General features: G+C 44.9%; 2 protein-coding genes across 2 annotated transcripts in view; one reads left to right on the top strand and one right to left on the bottom strand.

The window, feature by feature from the left end:
- Positions 1-5087: 5087 nt before the first annotated feature.
- Positions 5088-7267, bottom strand: PTRHD1 (peptidyl-tRNA hydrolase domain containing 1). Its single transcript, XM_006767518.2, has 2 exons — positions 6926-7267; positions 5088-5433 (listed from the first exon to the last, which is right to left on the bottom strand). The coding sequence occupies exons 1-2, from the start codon at positions 7175-7177 to the stop codon at positions 5263-5265; spliced, it is 423 nt and encodes a 140-aa protein (XP_006767581.1). The 5' UTR covers positions 7178-7267; the 3' UTR covers positions 5088-5262.
- CENPO (centromere protein O) overlaps positions 7236-13954 on the top strand; it is a 15582-nt gene continuing 8863 nt past the window's right edge. The window contains exons 1-5 of the mRNA XM_015566388.1: positions 7236-7318; positions 7623-7731; positions 9373-9528; positions 12286-12390; positions 13065-13324. Of these exons, the coding sequence (XP_015421874.1) occupies positions 7686-7731; positions 9373-9528; positions 12286-12390; positions 13065-13324 (567 nt within the window). The 5' untranslated portion in view covers positions 7236-7318; positions 7623-7685. The remainder of the gene's footprint in view (positions 7319-7622; positions 7732-9372; positions 9529-12285; positions 12391-13064; positions 13325-13954) is intronic.

Genomic DNA, 13954 nt, shown 5'->3' with positions numbered 1-13954 from the left:
GACAGCAACCATTGCCCCGCCTTGGTCTGGTGCCCCCACGCACCTGCTCTACCATCCCGCAGCAGCCAATGCCCACCATGTTCCGCACACGCCCCCTGGTGGTCAGTGCACATCATAGTGACTGATGGTTTGGTTGTTCCACCATTCAGTCTATTTGCATATTGGCCTTTTATTATATAGGAGGATGTTAGTGGGTAGACTGAAAAGTAATTGAAATCAGCTAAGAGCTCCAGGAGGAACATGAACTAGGCTTTGGGATCCTCAGTTGGAAATTGTGCCAGCCACTAACTGAGATATCCTCCATTACCAGCTCTATCCAGAAGTATAGGTTTTTACATATTTTACACAATATTGTAGTTGATAACAATATTAGAAACATTCAGGAAAAATAAATTTGTGCTGTAATAATTTGTAAGGTGCTTTTCAGTACATTCATGTAATCCTTTGTAGTCCTTTAAGAAAGTTCTCATAAAAAGAAAAACTCTAGCCCTAGCCGGTTTGGCTCAGTGGATAGAGCATTGGCCTGTGGACTGAAAGGTCCTGGGCTCGATTCTGGTCAAGGGCACATGCCCAGGTTGTAGGTTCAGTCCCCAGTAGGGGGCATGCAAGAGGGAGCCGATCCATGATTCTCATGATTGATGTTTCTATCTCTTCCTCTCCCTTCCTCTCTGAAATCAATAAAAATATATCAATAAAAATATATTTTAAAAAAATAAAGAAAAATTCTAAAAGGTTATAGCAAACACTTTTTACCAATGGATTGGGACTTGAAACCAAGTCTTCCAATTCCAAATTCTGGATTTATTATCCTGCACTATTATGATGTAAGACTAGTTCAGAATCTTATTGTGTGATCTTAGGCAATTTTCTTACATGAAATAACTTTCAAAAACAGGCCTTGAAAAGGAATGAGAACACAATGGCTGAGGAGAGAGGACCTGGCCCCTTCTCTGAAGACAGGCAGAGCCTCTTGCCCTTTGGAGGCCTAAATGGGGGGTGAGCTTTGTGATAAGGTCAGCAAGGTGTCCCACTACAAATTTTAAAAAATGTTTTTATTGATTTTAGAGAGAGAGGAAGAGAGGGATAGAAACATCAATGATGAGAGAGAATCATCAATCGGCAGTCTCCTGCATGCCTCCTACTGGGAATCAAGTCCACAACCCAGGCATTGTGCCCCGACTAGGAATCGAACCGTGACCTCCAGGTTCACCTGTCGACACGCAAACACTGAACCACACCAGCTGGGCCCCACTAACATTTTAGGAGAGGCAGTCTGTCTATATCTAAACAGGAAATGAAAAGGGAGTTCCATGAGGCTGCAGTGTCATCCCTTAGCTTAAAAGAATTTTGGAAAATGGGTTCGGTGTGAGGCAGGTATAAAATGACTGACAGGATCCTTTTTTGTGAGGCAGGAAATTTGTTTTCTTGGATCAGATCATAGAAGCATTCACTTTTCTCCGTCTCTTGATTCTTCTGCAAAGAATTTTTCTCCTATCCTGGATTTGGACACTGGTCGAATTATTTGTGCTTGTCTCAGAAATTTGGTAGTTTGTGCAACCAACAGAACCAAGCAATTCCCACAGGTATCCAAAGCAAGGCTGAGACATGGGCTTGAGAAAAATAAAAAGAATTAATATATTAGAAAGGGCCCAGCCAATGTTGCTCAGTGGTTGAACGTCAACCCAGGAACCAAGAGATTCCCGGTTCAATTCCCAGTCAGGGCACATGCCCAGGTTGTGGGCTCAACCCCCAATAAGGGGTTTGCAGGAGGCAGCCAATCAATGTTTATCTCTCATCAACATTTCTATCCCTCTCCCTTCCTCTCTAAAAGCAATACAAATATGTAAAAAAATAAAATGTTAGAAAGGACTATCTGTTCCATCAGGTTTTCCTCCCACGACAATGCCCAGAGGTCCTATAGTACAGAATAAAACACAAAACCTTAGACCAAGGTGGTGTTTATTCCATGTTTTGATGAACTGTTGCAGGACAGACACTGATGGGAAGTACAGATGCTTGCCTGAATCTGTTTCCTTTCTAATAGTGGAGTTTCTAAATCGGTTAAGGGGAACTTTTCTTTCCGCTCTGTCAGGCAATGGGCTAGGCTAATACTCTTGTGCTAATAATCTCTTAGTTTGTACAGCACTTTTTAAAAAAAATATATTTTATTGATTTTTTACAGAGAGGAAGGGAGAGGGATAGAGTGTTAGAAACATAGATGAGAGAGAAACATCAATCAGCTGCCTCCTGCACACTCCCTATTGAGGATGTGTCCGCAACCAAGGTACATGCCCTTGTCCGGAATCAAACCTGGGCCCCTCCAGTCCGCAGTCTGAGGCTCTATCCCAGCCATGGGCAAACTACGGCCTGCGGGCCGGATCCCGCCCGTTTGAAATGAATAAAACTAAAAAAAAATAAAAGACCGTACCCTTTTATGTAATGATGTTTACTTTGAATTTATATTAGTTCACACAAACACTCCATCCATGCTTTTGTTCCAGCCCTCCGGTCCAGTTTAAGAACCCATTGTGGCCCTCAAGTCAAAAAGTTTACCCACCCCTGCTCTATCCACTGAACCAAACCGGTTAGGGCTGTACAGTACTTTCACAGACAGTATGTCATTTGATTTTCAAAATCCTTTGAAGCAATTAGAGTAGGGCATAGCCTTCTTTTACAGATGGAGAAATAAGCTCAGATTTTTTTGCCAGGTGGCTAGAAGTTCTGGACCCCAGAGTCGGTTCTTTGGTTTTGGGATGAAACCTGCCATTGTTTCCACTGCACAATACAACTGAGATAAAAGCACCATGACACAATGACACAGAAAGGCTGATGAGTTGCCCTGGCTGGTGTGGCTCAGTTGGCTGAGTGCCATCCCATGCACCGAAAGGTCACTGGTTCGATTCCTGGTTAGGGCACATGCCCAAGTTTTGGGTTCCATCCCCAGTTAGGTTGCGTATGGGAGGAACAGATTGATGTTTCTCTCACATCCATGTTCCTCTCTCCCTCTCCCTAAAAGAAATCAATTTTTTTAAAAAAAAAACTTTTTAAAAAATTTTTAAAAGACTGATGAGTTAAAAATTGTTCTCTGGAACTCAAGTTCCCTAGAAGTTCGGTGGGGTTTCCATTTTGAAAGTAAATTGGACACTAACTTTGGTTTTGCTAAAGTACTGATTTTTTTTTCATGTTTTAAATTTGCACAAGGGTAATAGTTCTGAAGTGAGTCCCTGCACTCTCCCTTCTTTTCTCTTAAACTCAGTACCACTTACATTCATATGCATCTTAAGTCTACTCTTCTAGCCAGGACCTCTCTCAAAATCTAGTCTTGAATTTCCAACTGGTCAACATTACCACATGGATGGATCCCCACTCCCCAGCACCTCAAACCTAAGTCCCAAACTAAATAACTTTCCCACAAATAAGCTATGGTGTTTCTTATCTGCATTAATTGCATCATCATTCTCAACAACTCACTCCCATCTCTCCAAATTGCAGAAAATTATCCCTTGTAGTGCCTCATGCTATCCTCTTTCTAACCCTGTTAATCACAGACCAAATTCAAGACTTATCTTTCTTTGAATGATTATAGTAACCACTTTTGTGCCTCTTACATTCACCCGTCACAGTCGTCAGAGAAATCTTTCTAAACACAACCTTCAGAATCTATTAGTGACTTTATCTTGCCTATAGTTGACCTGAAATAACTCTACCTTTTAAGTATCATAACTTTCCATACTCTAAACAAATGATCTTTATTCTTGAATTACTATGTTCTCACTTCCATGTCCATATCATTTTCTTCCATAGTTTGTAAATACTTCTTTCCCCTTCCTGCTTGTCCTTCAAGGCTTCAGTTTAGATGCCTTTTCCAAGAAGTCTTTACTGGTCCCCGCACTTAGATCTTATTCCCCTCTTCTGTGCTAACTTAACATTGAAGGACAGCTAAAACTTGTGAGGCAATGGTAGCCAAGGGCAGTGGTTCTCACCCATTTTTCCATACACCTTTGCATCAGTAACAATGGTTCACTATTGCCAAGATTCTCAACCAGGTAGCACAGTACACACCCTAAGGAAGGAATCTCAGAATCTGCGCAGAAGATATATATTGATTAAACAGCACTAAAATGTGCTTTTAACAACCACTTCTAGAGAAGCCCTCTACTTTCTGTCAGCCCCATGAGAAGCAATGACCTAGACACTAGTCCTCAACTTTATAAGGTCAGAAACTCATCCAGTGATAATTGGGCCTTAGGGTATTGAGACATACAACTCACGGTCACAGGAGGATGGTTCATAATCCAGAATGTCAATTAACCAACATAAAATGGAAGACACAGCTTCGCAGTGCTTGAACTACTTATAACCACCTTCTAGTATCTAGATGGTAACCAAATAGGTAACCCACTATGAGAGGTTGAGGGAAGACTGGACTGACAAAACACTGACTTTGATCTTGGGCAAGTCAAAGCTTTTCTGAATCTGTAAACTTGAGACAAGACCACCTGCATCATAAGGCTTGAATAGCACATATGGACACAGTTAATTTTTTTTTTAATCCTCACCTGAGAATATTTTTCCACTGATTTTTAGAGAGAGGGAAAGACAGAGCAATATCGATGTGAGAGAAACACATCGATTGGTTGCCTTCTGCATGAGCCCCAACCAGGGCCTGGGCCAAGGAGGAGCTTGTAACCAAGATACATACCCGTAACTGGAATCGAACCTGGGACTCTCTGGTCCACAGGCTGACTATCCACTGAGCCAAACCGTCCAGGGCTGGACATGGTTAACTTTAAAACGTTTTTACATATAAGAAACTTACAAAGCAGAGGAGATTCTTGTCAAAGATTTATCACCTATTCCAGGGCTTGCAGCACAATTTTTGCTCTATTGAAAAATACATTTTTTTGGTAAACTTGGTATGCAAAGCCAGATATAGTGGAAGAACTCTATTATTCCTAACAAAATGGAAAGGCATTTTCTTGACCCCTGTATGAGTCTAACCAAATCTTCTATTTGAGCAGTGACCCATAAATAACATTGCTGTTCACCTACTTTCCCCATCTGAACTTACGAAGAATAAGAGAAAGTACTTACTAATGACAACTTTAATGTGAACATGTGTTTAACGCTCCAGAAAGTGTCATAAATTACAGGGGAGAGCAAGTTGCCATTGAAAGGAGTACATAAGGCTTAGGAATGGATGGCATGCAGTTTCTGGATCCAGCTGACACTCAAATGTATCAAAGCAATTCATAACATCAGTCACTTGAACAATCGGAACTTCTTCAAGTACTGATTCACTTCTTCCTTGGGGTAGGGACGGAGTGCGATGCAAGTGGCGACATCCTCTGGCTGCTCCAGCCATAGCATGTGGTCGATGTTCTTCTCCTGCAGTGTCCCAGCCAGCTCCTTTAGGGTGGCCTCATCTGGGGCCTACAAGAAGCGGAACGTAGAACATCAGTGGAACAGCCCATTTAGGGAGTGTCAAGTCAACGGGAAGAAATATGGGGAGGAGGAGGTTCCCCTGATCTGAAAGTGGAGGAATGGATCTCCCAAAGGAGCTGTGGAGCATGTCTCCAGAAGTAAGAGCTTCATTGCTCCATTTTTCATTCACTCTCTGTAGGACATTAGATAAATTGCCTGGGGGCTGGGGAGATAGGGAGAGGCTTAGTATTTCCGTTGAGAAAATGGAGATTTTTCTCTTCCTTCTTGAAATGCTGCATGCATTGTCAGTAATGATGCTCTATACCAGCGGTTCTCAACCCCTTTGGCTGTCGAACGACCCTTTCACAGGGGTCGCCTAAGACCATCCTGCATATCAGATATTTATTTACATGACGATTCATAACAGTAGCAACATTACAGTTATGAAGTAGCAACAAAAATAATATTATGGTTGGGTCACAACATGAGGAACTGTATTTAAAGGGCCAGAAGGTTGAGAACCACTGCTCTATACATTTTCTAGTCCCCTTGTGGCTGGTGCCCGAATACCTATCCCTAATCCTTCAGCCAGCTCTTCAGCAGAAATTACAGAGGGTAAGGAAGGGTAAGATCTGTTTGGCCATCTGCAAAAAGAGCCTTCCTGCTATATTACACCCCTGGTGTTTGTGACGCTGGGCTCAATGTACACTAGGGTTCACCTTTATTTTCAAGTAATTTGGCGTCATGTCCAGGTCAACGCTTCCGTTTCACTGGCAATAAAAAATCCCGAGTCCTTATCCTGGTCCGGTTTGCGGGAAGGGAGGGTAACAGTTTCATCCGGGCGGCGGGCGGCGGCATTAAAAGGCCGGCCCAGTGCACTGGTGGAAAGGCGGGTCTCTGCAGCCTCCTCTCGCACAGGTATCACTAAGACGGCCGCAGGGGAGACCGGAGGGGTGCGAGCCCATTTAATAATGGACCCCATGTCCCCTTTTCACTGTCAGGCCCTCCCCAGCCAAGGGAAGACTCTCTGAGTCAGTGGTTCTCAACCTCCCTAATGCCGCGCCCCTTTAATACAGTTCCTCATGTTGTGGTGACCCCCAACCATAAAATTATTTTCGTTGCTACTTCCTAACTGCAATTTTGCTAGTGTTATGAATTGTAATGTAAATATGTGATATGCAGGATGTATTTTCAGTGTTACAAATTGAACATAATTAAAGCATGGTGATTAACCACAAAAACAATATGTAATTATATATGTGTTTTCCGATGGTCTTAGGCGACCCCTGTGAAAGGGAAGTTCGACCCCCAAAGGGGTCGCGACCCACAGGTTGAGAACCGCTGCTCTGAGTAAATAGCTCAAGCGACCCCAGAACCGTCCCCAAATCTTAGATGCTAAAGTCTCCTCCCACTAACGGCGTCCCCCAACACGGATTCAAGGCCACACCCACTTCCGGTCTCGACTCCCTCAGCGCCCCGCCCCCTCCGCCCGGTGCCTCACCTCAAGAACCACCTTGCGCATGCGCCCCAGCTCCCGAAGATAGGCCACAGTGTGCGGGTGGTCGCGGTGAACGTGCAAGGCCGCGGTGGCTGCGTGGCAAGCCTGCGCTACCAGTGCGCCCGCGGGCCAGGAGAATGGAGCCTGCGATAGATCCTTTCGTAACACCAAATACTGCACCAAGACCTGTGGCTCTGCGCTGGGTGCCGCCATATTCCTGCCCAGCAGGAAGACCTGGCCTAGTCCGCGGTGCATGCTGGGATCAGGGAGGGGCCCTGAGCGCGGCCATGTTTTTGTACGGAGGCTGCGCAAAGCATGCTGGGTCCGAGTGGCTGGGTTTTGAAGGCGAGGATGGCGGGAACTTGTCCCGGGGCTGCGTGAGCCCGAGGAGAGGAGGTAAGGGAGGAGGTGAGGGGAAATGAGGTTCGGGACGGTGGCTGGGTGGAAGGCTACATGGCCGCTCGCAGCTCCTGGCGTGTGGAATGCGAACCCGCTGAGCCGGAGGGTCTGTGCCCCCGGGAGCGCTCAAGGCCGGCGAGCTGGAGTGGACGCGGGCTGCTGGCGCCCCGGGGAAGGGCGGGGCAGGGAAGGGGAGTCCTGGCAGTGACCCTTGGGGTGTTGCTCTACCGTCTGGGTTTGTCTGGAGGTGGCTAGATGTGACTTCCTTGCCATTTTTTCTCGTGTCGGCGCGGAAATCTAGGTTCTTGCTGCCGGCGCCTGGACAGCTCCCCGGGAAGGCTGGTGCATTCGGAAACCTGAGCGGATGGAGCTGGCCAACACTTCCAGTCCGGAGGGCGGGTCCGGGGCAGGTATTCAAGCGGCGGTCTCTATCCCTGGCGGCTGCTGCCCAGAGCTGATCATCACCGCCTTCCTCTCCTCTCTGCGGTGCCTGCCCGTTGGGGAGCGGGACAGTGGAAGGCACTGGGCACGCACACACACACCCCTTGCGCCGCACAGGTTTCGTGGTTTTTACAATTTGAAGGCAAAACCCCCACCTGCAAAAAAGGTGGGACTCGCCTTATTGCCGGTCTGCGGGACAAGCCGCTAAGATCATCAGGGCACAGTTAACTTCACATGTTCCTAGGCTCCGGCCCCTTTTTACACCGGTCGTTTGCATTCATCATGTACTGTGTCTCCCTCCAGGCCTACAGTTCTAGCCAGCGAGGTCTCCCTCTCTTTTCCCAGGATTTCGGGGGGCCCTTTATGCATGACTCCGTGGGAGAGGCAGTGCCAGGCGGCGGCTTTGGCATCGGTGAGAGCTGGGTTGGAGTCCCGGCTCTGCCGCTGCAAACGCTGTGGCCTTGGGCGGATTATTTTCCCGTTCTCTGCTTCTGTTTTTTACCTGGAAAATGGAGGTGAAGAGCAGCATTGTGGTAGTGTTGTGGGTATTAGATAATTCTTTTCTGTTTCTTACGGAAAGCATTTCACACACACACACACACACACACACACACACACACACACACACACACACACACACACACACACACACACATATATATATATATGTATATATGTATGTGTATATGACATATTCAATAAATGCTTTGATTCTTTATATGTTTTGCAAGGAAATAACCTAGCACCTATGTGTTAATAAGTAGTAAGAGTTCAGCAGATGCTTTATTGGAGTTGATTATGAAAATACGACCTTTACGGTGCAGGCATCCCTCAGATATTCCGGGTTCAGTTCTAGAGCACTGCCATGAAGCAAGTCAGAATCTGTTCACTGGTGTGGGATGTTGCTTTCAGTTTGTAAAACACACACACACACACACACACACACACACACACACACACCCCCCGCTCTGCACACACACACACACACACACACACACCCAGCACTGTACTGGGAAGGGCAGTGAAGGACGCACGTACAGCCAGGTGCGCTGGTTTGGTTCTAGTCCATCTCTAGGGAACTGACATTTGCCTCTGAGTTTCTGTCCAGCAGGGAGCGTGTTTTCCTCTCTAATATTTGTGGACCGTTCTCTTAGTGTGTGCTGTTATAGTCCTGTACTAATATTTTTCAGAGCTTCGAAGAATTATGCTTTAGCACTTGGGAAACATGCATAAAAACCAATTTAAGAAACAATTCTACATTTTGAAAAACAGTTTCTGAGAGAGCCAGTGAATTGGGTGACTGTTCTCCGCTGGGTTATTATCACCACGGATAGCTGAGATTAGCTATACTCGGAGAATGTTCTTTTTTGGACGTTGTCCTGGTTAGGGACTGCTTGCCTGTCATCAGTGTTCAGGCTGAGAGGCTGCTGGTCTTTGGTTTCTGTTGTCAGTTCTGGTTTTATCAGTTGGGGCCAATGTCTAACAATTAGCCACAAAGTTCTGAAAAAGGGGGGGGGAGGTGTGTCACCCTTTATTCTTCCCTGCAACGCTTTCTGCTGCCAGAATTGGAAATCCTTGGCTTCTGGAGAAATTCTCTCTGCTTTCTCCAGGTGTGCTCGCGCACTTGGAAAGACTAGAGGCTGAATCCCGGAAAAAATTCGAAGAGCCACAGGGAGCGGAGAGCGCTCTTGGAAACAAGATTCGCAACCTGCGGAGCCTGCGCGATAAACTGAGGGCGGAAGTGAACCGCCGTCAGGCTGGAGTGAGTAGGAGGGTGACTGTTGGGAGGCTTCCCTGGTGTGTAGAGAGCATGACCTGGAATTCGAAAATCTGTATAATGTGATTTACCTGTGATCTTACTGGATTGATTTCAGTCCTTGATCCCTCATCAAACCTGTAGGTCTCGGCTGATATCAACATCAACTAACAATTCTCAGGCATTACTGATGGCCCCGCGGGTTCTAAAACCTGCCCTCCGACATGAACCTGTGGCCCAGGCTCAGCCTGACTTGAGTCATTGGTTCCGTGTCATTAGAGCCATTTTTCTGTTGCCCAGACTTGAAGCCTCACAGGAAACACTGACTCTTTCCTCTTTTCAGTTTTCTATCTAGCCCAGGTCCAGCCAGCAAGAACTCGCAAATTTTCTTTTAGGTAGTCTTTGTGCTTCCTCCTCTTCCTTCTCCACTCTATTGCAATAACTCGAGTATTATCCACATCTGCTGTAAATATGTATCAGGTGATTTGGATGCCGGGATTGTCACAATAGTCTGCTAGTTGGTTCTCTTCTCTAGTATTTTACTCCTCCAGTAAATCCTACACAGTCAAGAAAATGCTTTCATAAAACACTGTCGTTTCCTTGCTCAAAAACCTTCACTAGCCATTCATTGCCCAGGGTTATGGTCAGCCTTCTTTTTCTCACCTTCCCACCTCTCTTCCATTGTCCTCTTTACTCGCTTCTCTCTCTCCCTCCCTTCACTTTTTTATTAAAGTAAAATATATCTGTAAATATATATAGAGCACAAATCTGCAGAATCTTTTACAAAGTGAACACACCCTATACCACACAGATCAAAGCAGAGAATATTATCAGTGCCCTAAGTCTCCCTCCTGTATCCTTCTAGTCATTTTCCTCAAGGTAACCACTGTTCTGATTTCTGTCATCACACGTTGGTTTTACCTGTTTTTGAACTTCATATAATTGTTAAAATTATAAAATTCATGTCTGGCTTCTTTAGCTGAATATTATGTCTGTGAGACTCATGTTGTTGCATGTAATGGTCATTCTTTTTTTATTGCTGTATAGTAATATGTTATGAATTTTCCACAATTAAGTTAGCTGTTGTACTGTTGGTGACATTTGGGTTATTGGGGCTGTTTCACTTTGGGTCTATTAAGAATAATGCTGCTGCCCTGACCAGTGTGGCTCGATTGGTTGGAGAATCCGGTGCACCAAAGGATTACAGGTTTGGTTCTTGATCAGGCTCTGGGTTTGATCCCCAGTTGGGGCGTGCACTGGAAGCAATCCATGGATGTTTCTTCTTCTTTTTTTTTTTAATTCTTATGATTTTTTTAAATTATTAGTTAAGGTATTACAAATGTGTCCTCATCCCCCCCATTACATGGATGTTTCTTGCATTAATTTTCTCTCTCTCCCTCTCCATTCTTCTCTCTAAAATCAATTAAAACACACACATATTCTCAGGTGACACTTAAAAAGAAGAATGCTGCTATGAATATCCCTGTTTCTGTGTTTTGGTCTAAAAATATATACTTTTCTATTAGGTATGGATTTGGTAGAATTTCTGGGTCACGGGTATGCATATTAGCTTTAGAAAATACTGCCAAACAGCTTTTGAAAGTGCACCAGTTTTACATTCCCAGCAATATTGTATAAGCTTTCCATTGTTTTGCATCATTATCTATAGTTGATATTGTTGGTTTTAAAAATTTGACATTCTGGTGGGAGTATAATAGTATCTCATTGTGGATTAATTTGCATTTGCCTATTAAGTAATGATGTTAAGTACCTGTATTAGACACTTCAGAGTCTTTTGTAAAGTATGCTTTTCAAGGCTTTTGCAAAAATTTTATTGGGTTGTCTACCTCTTTAAATTGTAGAATTTTTTTACATATTTTGGATATGAATTCTTTGGTATATGTTTTACAAATCTTCTCTTACATTATAGCTTGCCTTTTCATTCTCTGATGGAGCCTCGTGATGAAAGCCTTTGTTTTAATGAAGTTTGATTCAGGAATCTAATTTTATGCTTACCGCTCTTTGCCTGGAGGGTACATTGCCTGCAGAATGTTGGGTTCCCTTCTTGATGGGATCTTCGCCCATAGAAAGGCTGCTTTGGTAACCTTGGCCTCGTTTTTTGTCTTAGTGAGACTGCTACACAGTTCTGGCCTATAGCTTTCTATTTGACTCATTTGCCTTGTGATACAAATCAAATGCTCCGAGGGGGGAGCTGCAGGGAAAGCCCAGCTAAGTTCAGAGCATGTATCTTTAACCTTCAGTCTGGTTATTTTGGTGGTTCTGTAATGCCTTCAGACCATTTTGTTTATTTGCTTGTATGTTTGCTTGCTTAGTTTTAGAACTGCTTTTGAGGGGAACCTGCTATGTAGTTCTCAGAGGGAGCGCCAGTCTGAGACTATCTATTGGGCCATTGCTCTAAGTGTACATCCTAGAGTCAGTATTTCTTATCCTGGCACTTGAAAGCTTGCTGATCCAAACCAACTTTCCAGCTTTGCCTCTTTGCAACTCACCCTGTGTTCACGCTAGACTTTTCTTCACACCCTTTTCTTTAGCCTCTCACAATACTCTTTAGGCCAGCAGGATCCTAGCACTGTGACCCATGAGATTCTTCCTCTACTATGAATTCATAGCACTGGTAGACCACTGTAGCATTTCTTCATTCATTGTGTAATACACGTTCTATTCAGCTTTATTCCAGTTTGATGCAAGCAAGACTGTGTGTTATGCCCCTTTGGACCATCTGATTTGCTGCCTATCTTTCAGGTAGAAGCCAGTGTAGAATCTGACCAAACATTTGAGGTCAGTGAGCAAGAAGTTTTGGAAAGAAAACGAGAAAATGTGAAATCCATTCTGCAAGCTTATCGTTTTACAGGTATACCTTTTTCTAACCTGTTTCAGTCTGGGTCTCTTGTCTCTACTGAGTTAGTTTGCTAGTTGTATTACTAGTCATGGACTTACTCCTTGAGCATTGGTTTTGCCCCCTCAATATACACAAAAAACTGGCATAGTATTTGTAGGCATCTTTACCTACAATATTGGCCTCTTTGTGCACCAGATTGATTAGTAGCTGGTTTCAACTATTCATTTTAGCTGTTCAGTGTGTGCCAGATCCTGTACTAGAACTTTCTTTACTTCTGGCTTGCTTTATGCCACTGGTCAAATAGTTTGAGCCCCTCAAGTCTGTTTCACCATTAATATGGGGATTTAGTCTCATTATCTATGTCACAAGAGGAGTGTGGGGAGAACTGGGTACTACCATAAATTATTTAACACTCAGAATAAAAGAGAATAGGTAAATTGAAATTTTCAAAATCTCTTCCTCAATAATTGCTATTTAGGATTTTCCTTTTTCCCACCATCCCATGGTTTTAATTCAAAGTGAGAGTTAATGAGGGGAAAGAGGCTATGATAGTCATTCATTCAACAAACACTTGAGTACACACTATACGCGTGGTGCTAGGTGGTGCTGGAGCAACTGGTATGAACAGATGAGTAAGGTACTAACTTTGCGTGACATCTGTTGGTGTGTTGTCTTGTTTGCCTCAGGGCTCAGTGGGAAACTGACCAGCCGAGGAGTCTGTGTTTCCATCAGCACTGCTTTTGAGGGGAACCTGCTGGATTCCTATTTTGTGGATCTTGTCATACAGAAACCACTTCGGATACATCACCATTCGATTCCAGTCTTCATTCCCCTAGAGGAGATAGCTGCAAAATACCTACAGAGTAATATTCAGCACTTCCTGTTCAGTCTCTGCGAATACCTAAATGCTTACTCTGGAAGGAAGTATCAAGCAGATCAACTTCAGGTATCTGTCTGGAATCTTATATGGCATTTGATGAGCCCAAGTTAGACTTAAAGGGGACAAAGAGTCAAGTTGTTTTTTTAACATTTCATAACTGAGAAGTTTGACTATTATCCTTCTAATACTTGGTTTATTATTTATATACTAGAGGCCTGGTGCACAAAAATTTGTGCACTCGGGGGGAAGGGGGGTCCCTCAGCCCGGCCTGTGCCTTCTCGTAGTCTGGGACCCCTCGGGAGATAACGACCTGCTGGCTTAGGCCTGCTCCCGGGTGGTAGAGGGCAGGCCCAGTCCCTAGGTGCAGCCCCTGATCGGGCTCAGGGTAGGGCCGATTGGGGAGTTGGGGCGCCGCCCCGTCATACACAGAGCAGGGCGGATCAGAAGGTTGCGATGCCACCTCAGTCACGCTCAGGGTAGGGTCAATTGGGGGGTTGGGGCACCGCCCACTGTCACACTCAAGGCAGGGTTGATGGGGAGGTTGCGGCGCCACCCCGTCATGCACAGAGGAGGGCCTATCAGGGGGTTGAGGAGCTCCCCCCTGTCACTCACAAAGTAGGGCCAATAGGGGAGTTGGGGCACTGCCCCCTGTCATACACAGAGCAGGGCGGATTTGGGGATTGGGGCACTGCACCC

Source organism: Myotis davidii, unplaced genomic scaffold (genome assembly GCF_000327345.1).
Source record: "Myotis davidii unplaced genomic scaffold, ASM32734v1 scaffold238, whole genome shotgun sequence".
In the NCBI taxonomy this organism is placed as follows: Eukaryota; Metazoa; Chordata; class Mammalia; order Chiroptera; family Vespertilionidae; genus Myotis; species Myotis davidii.
Note: the sequence above shows the minus strand (reverse complement) of the source record. Positions and strands in the feature narration are given on the sequence as shown.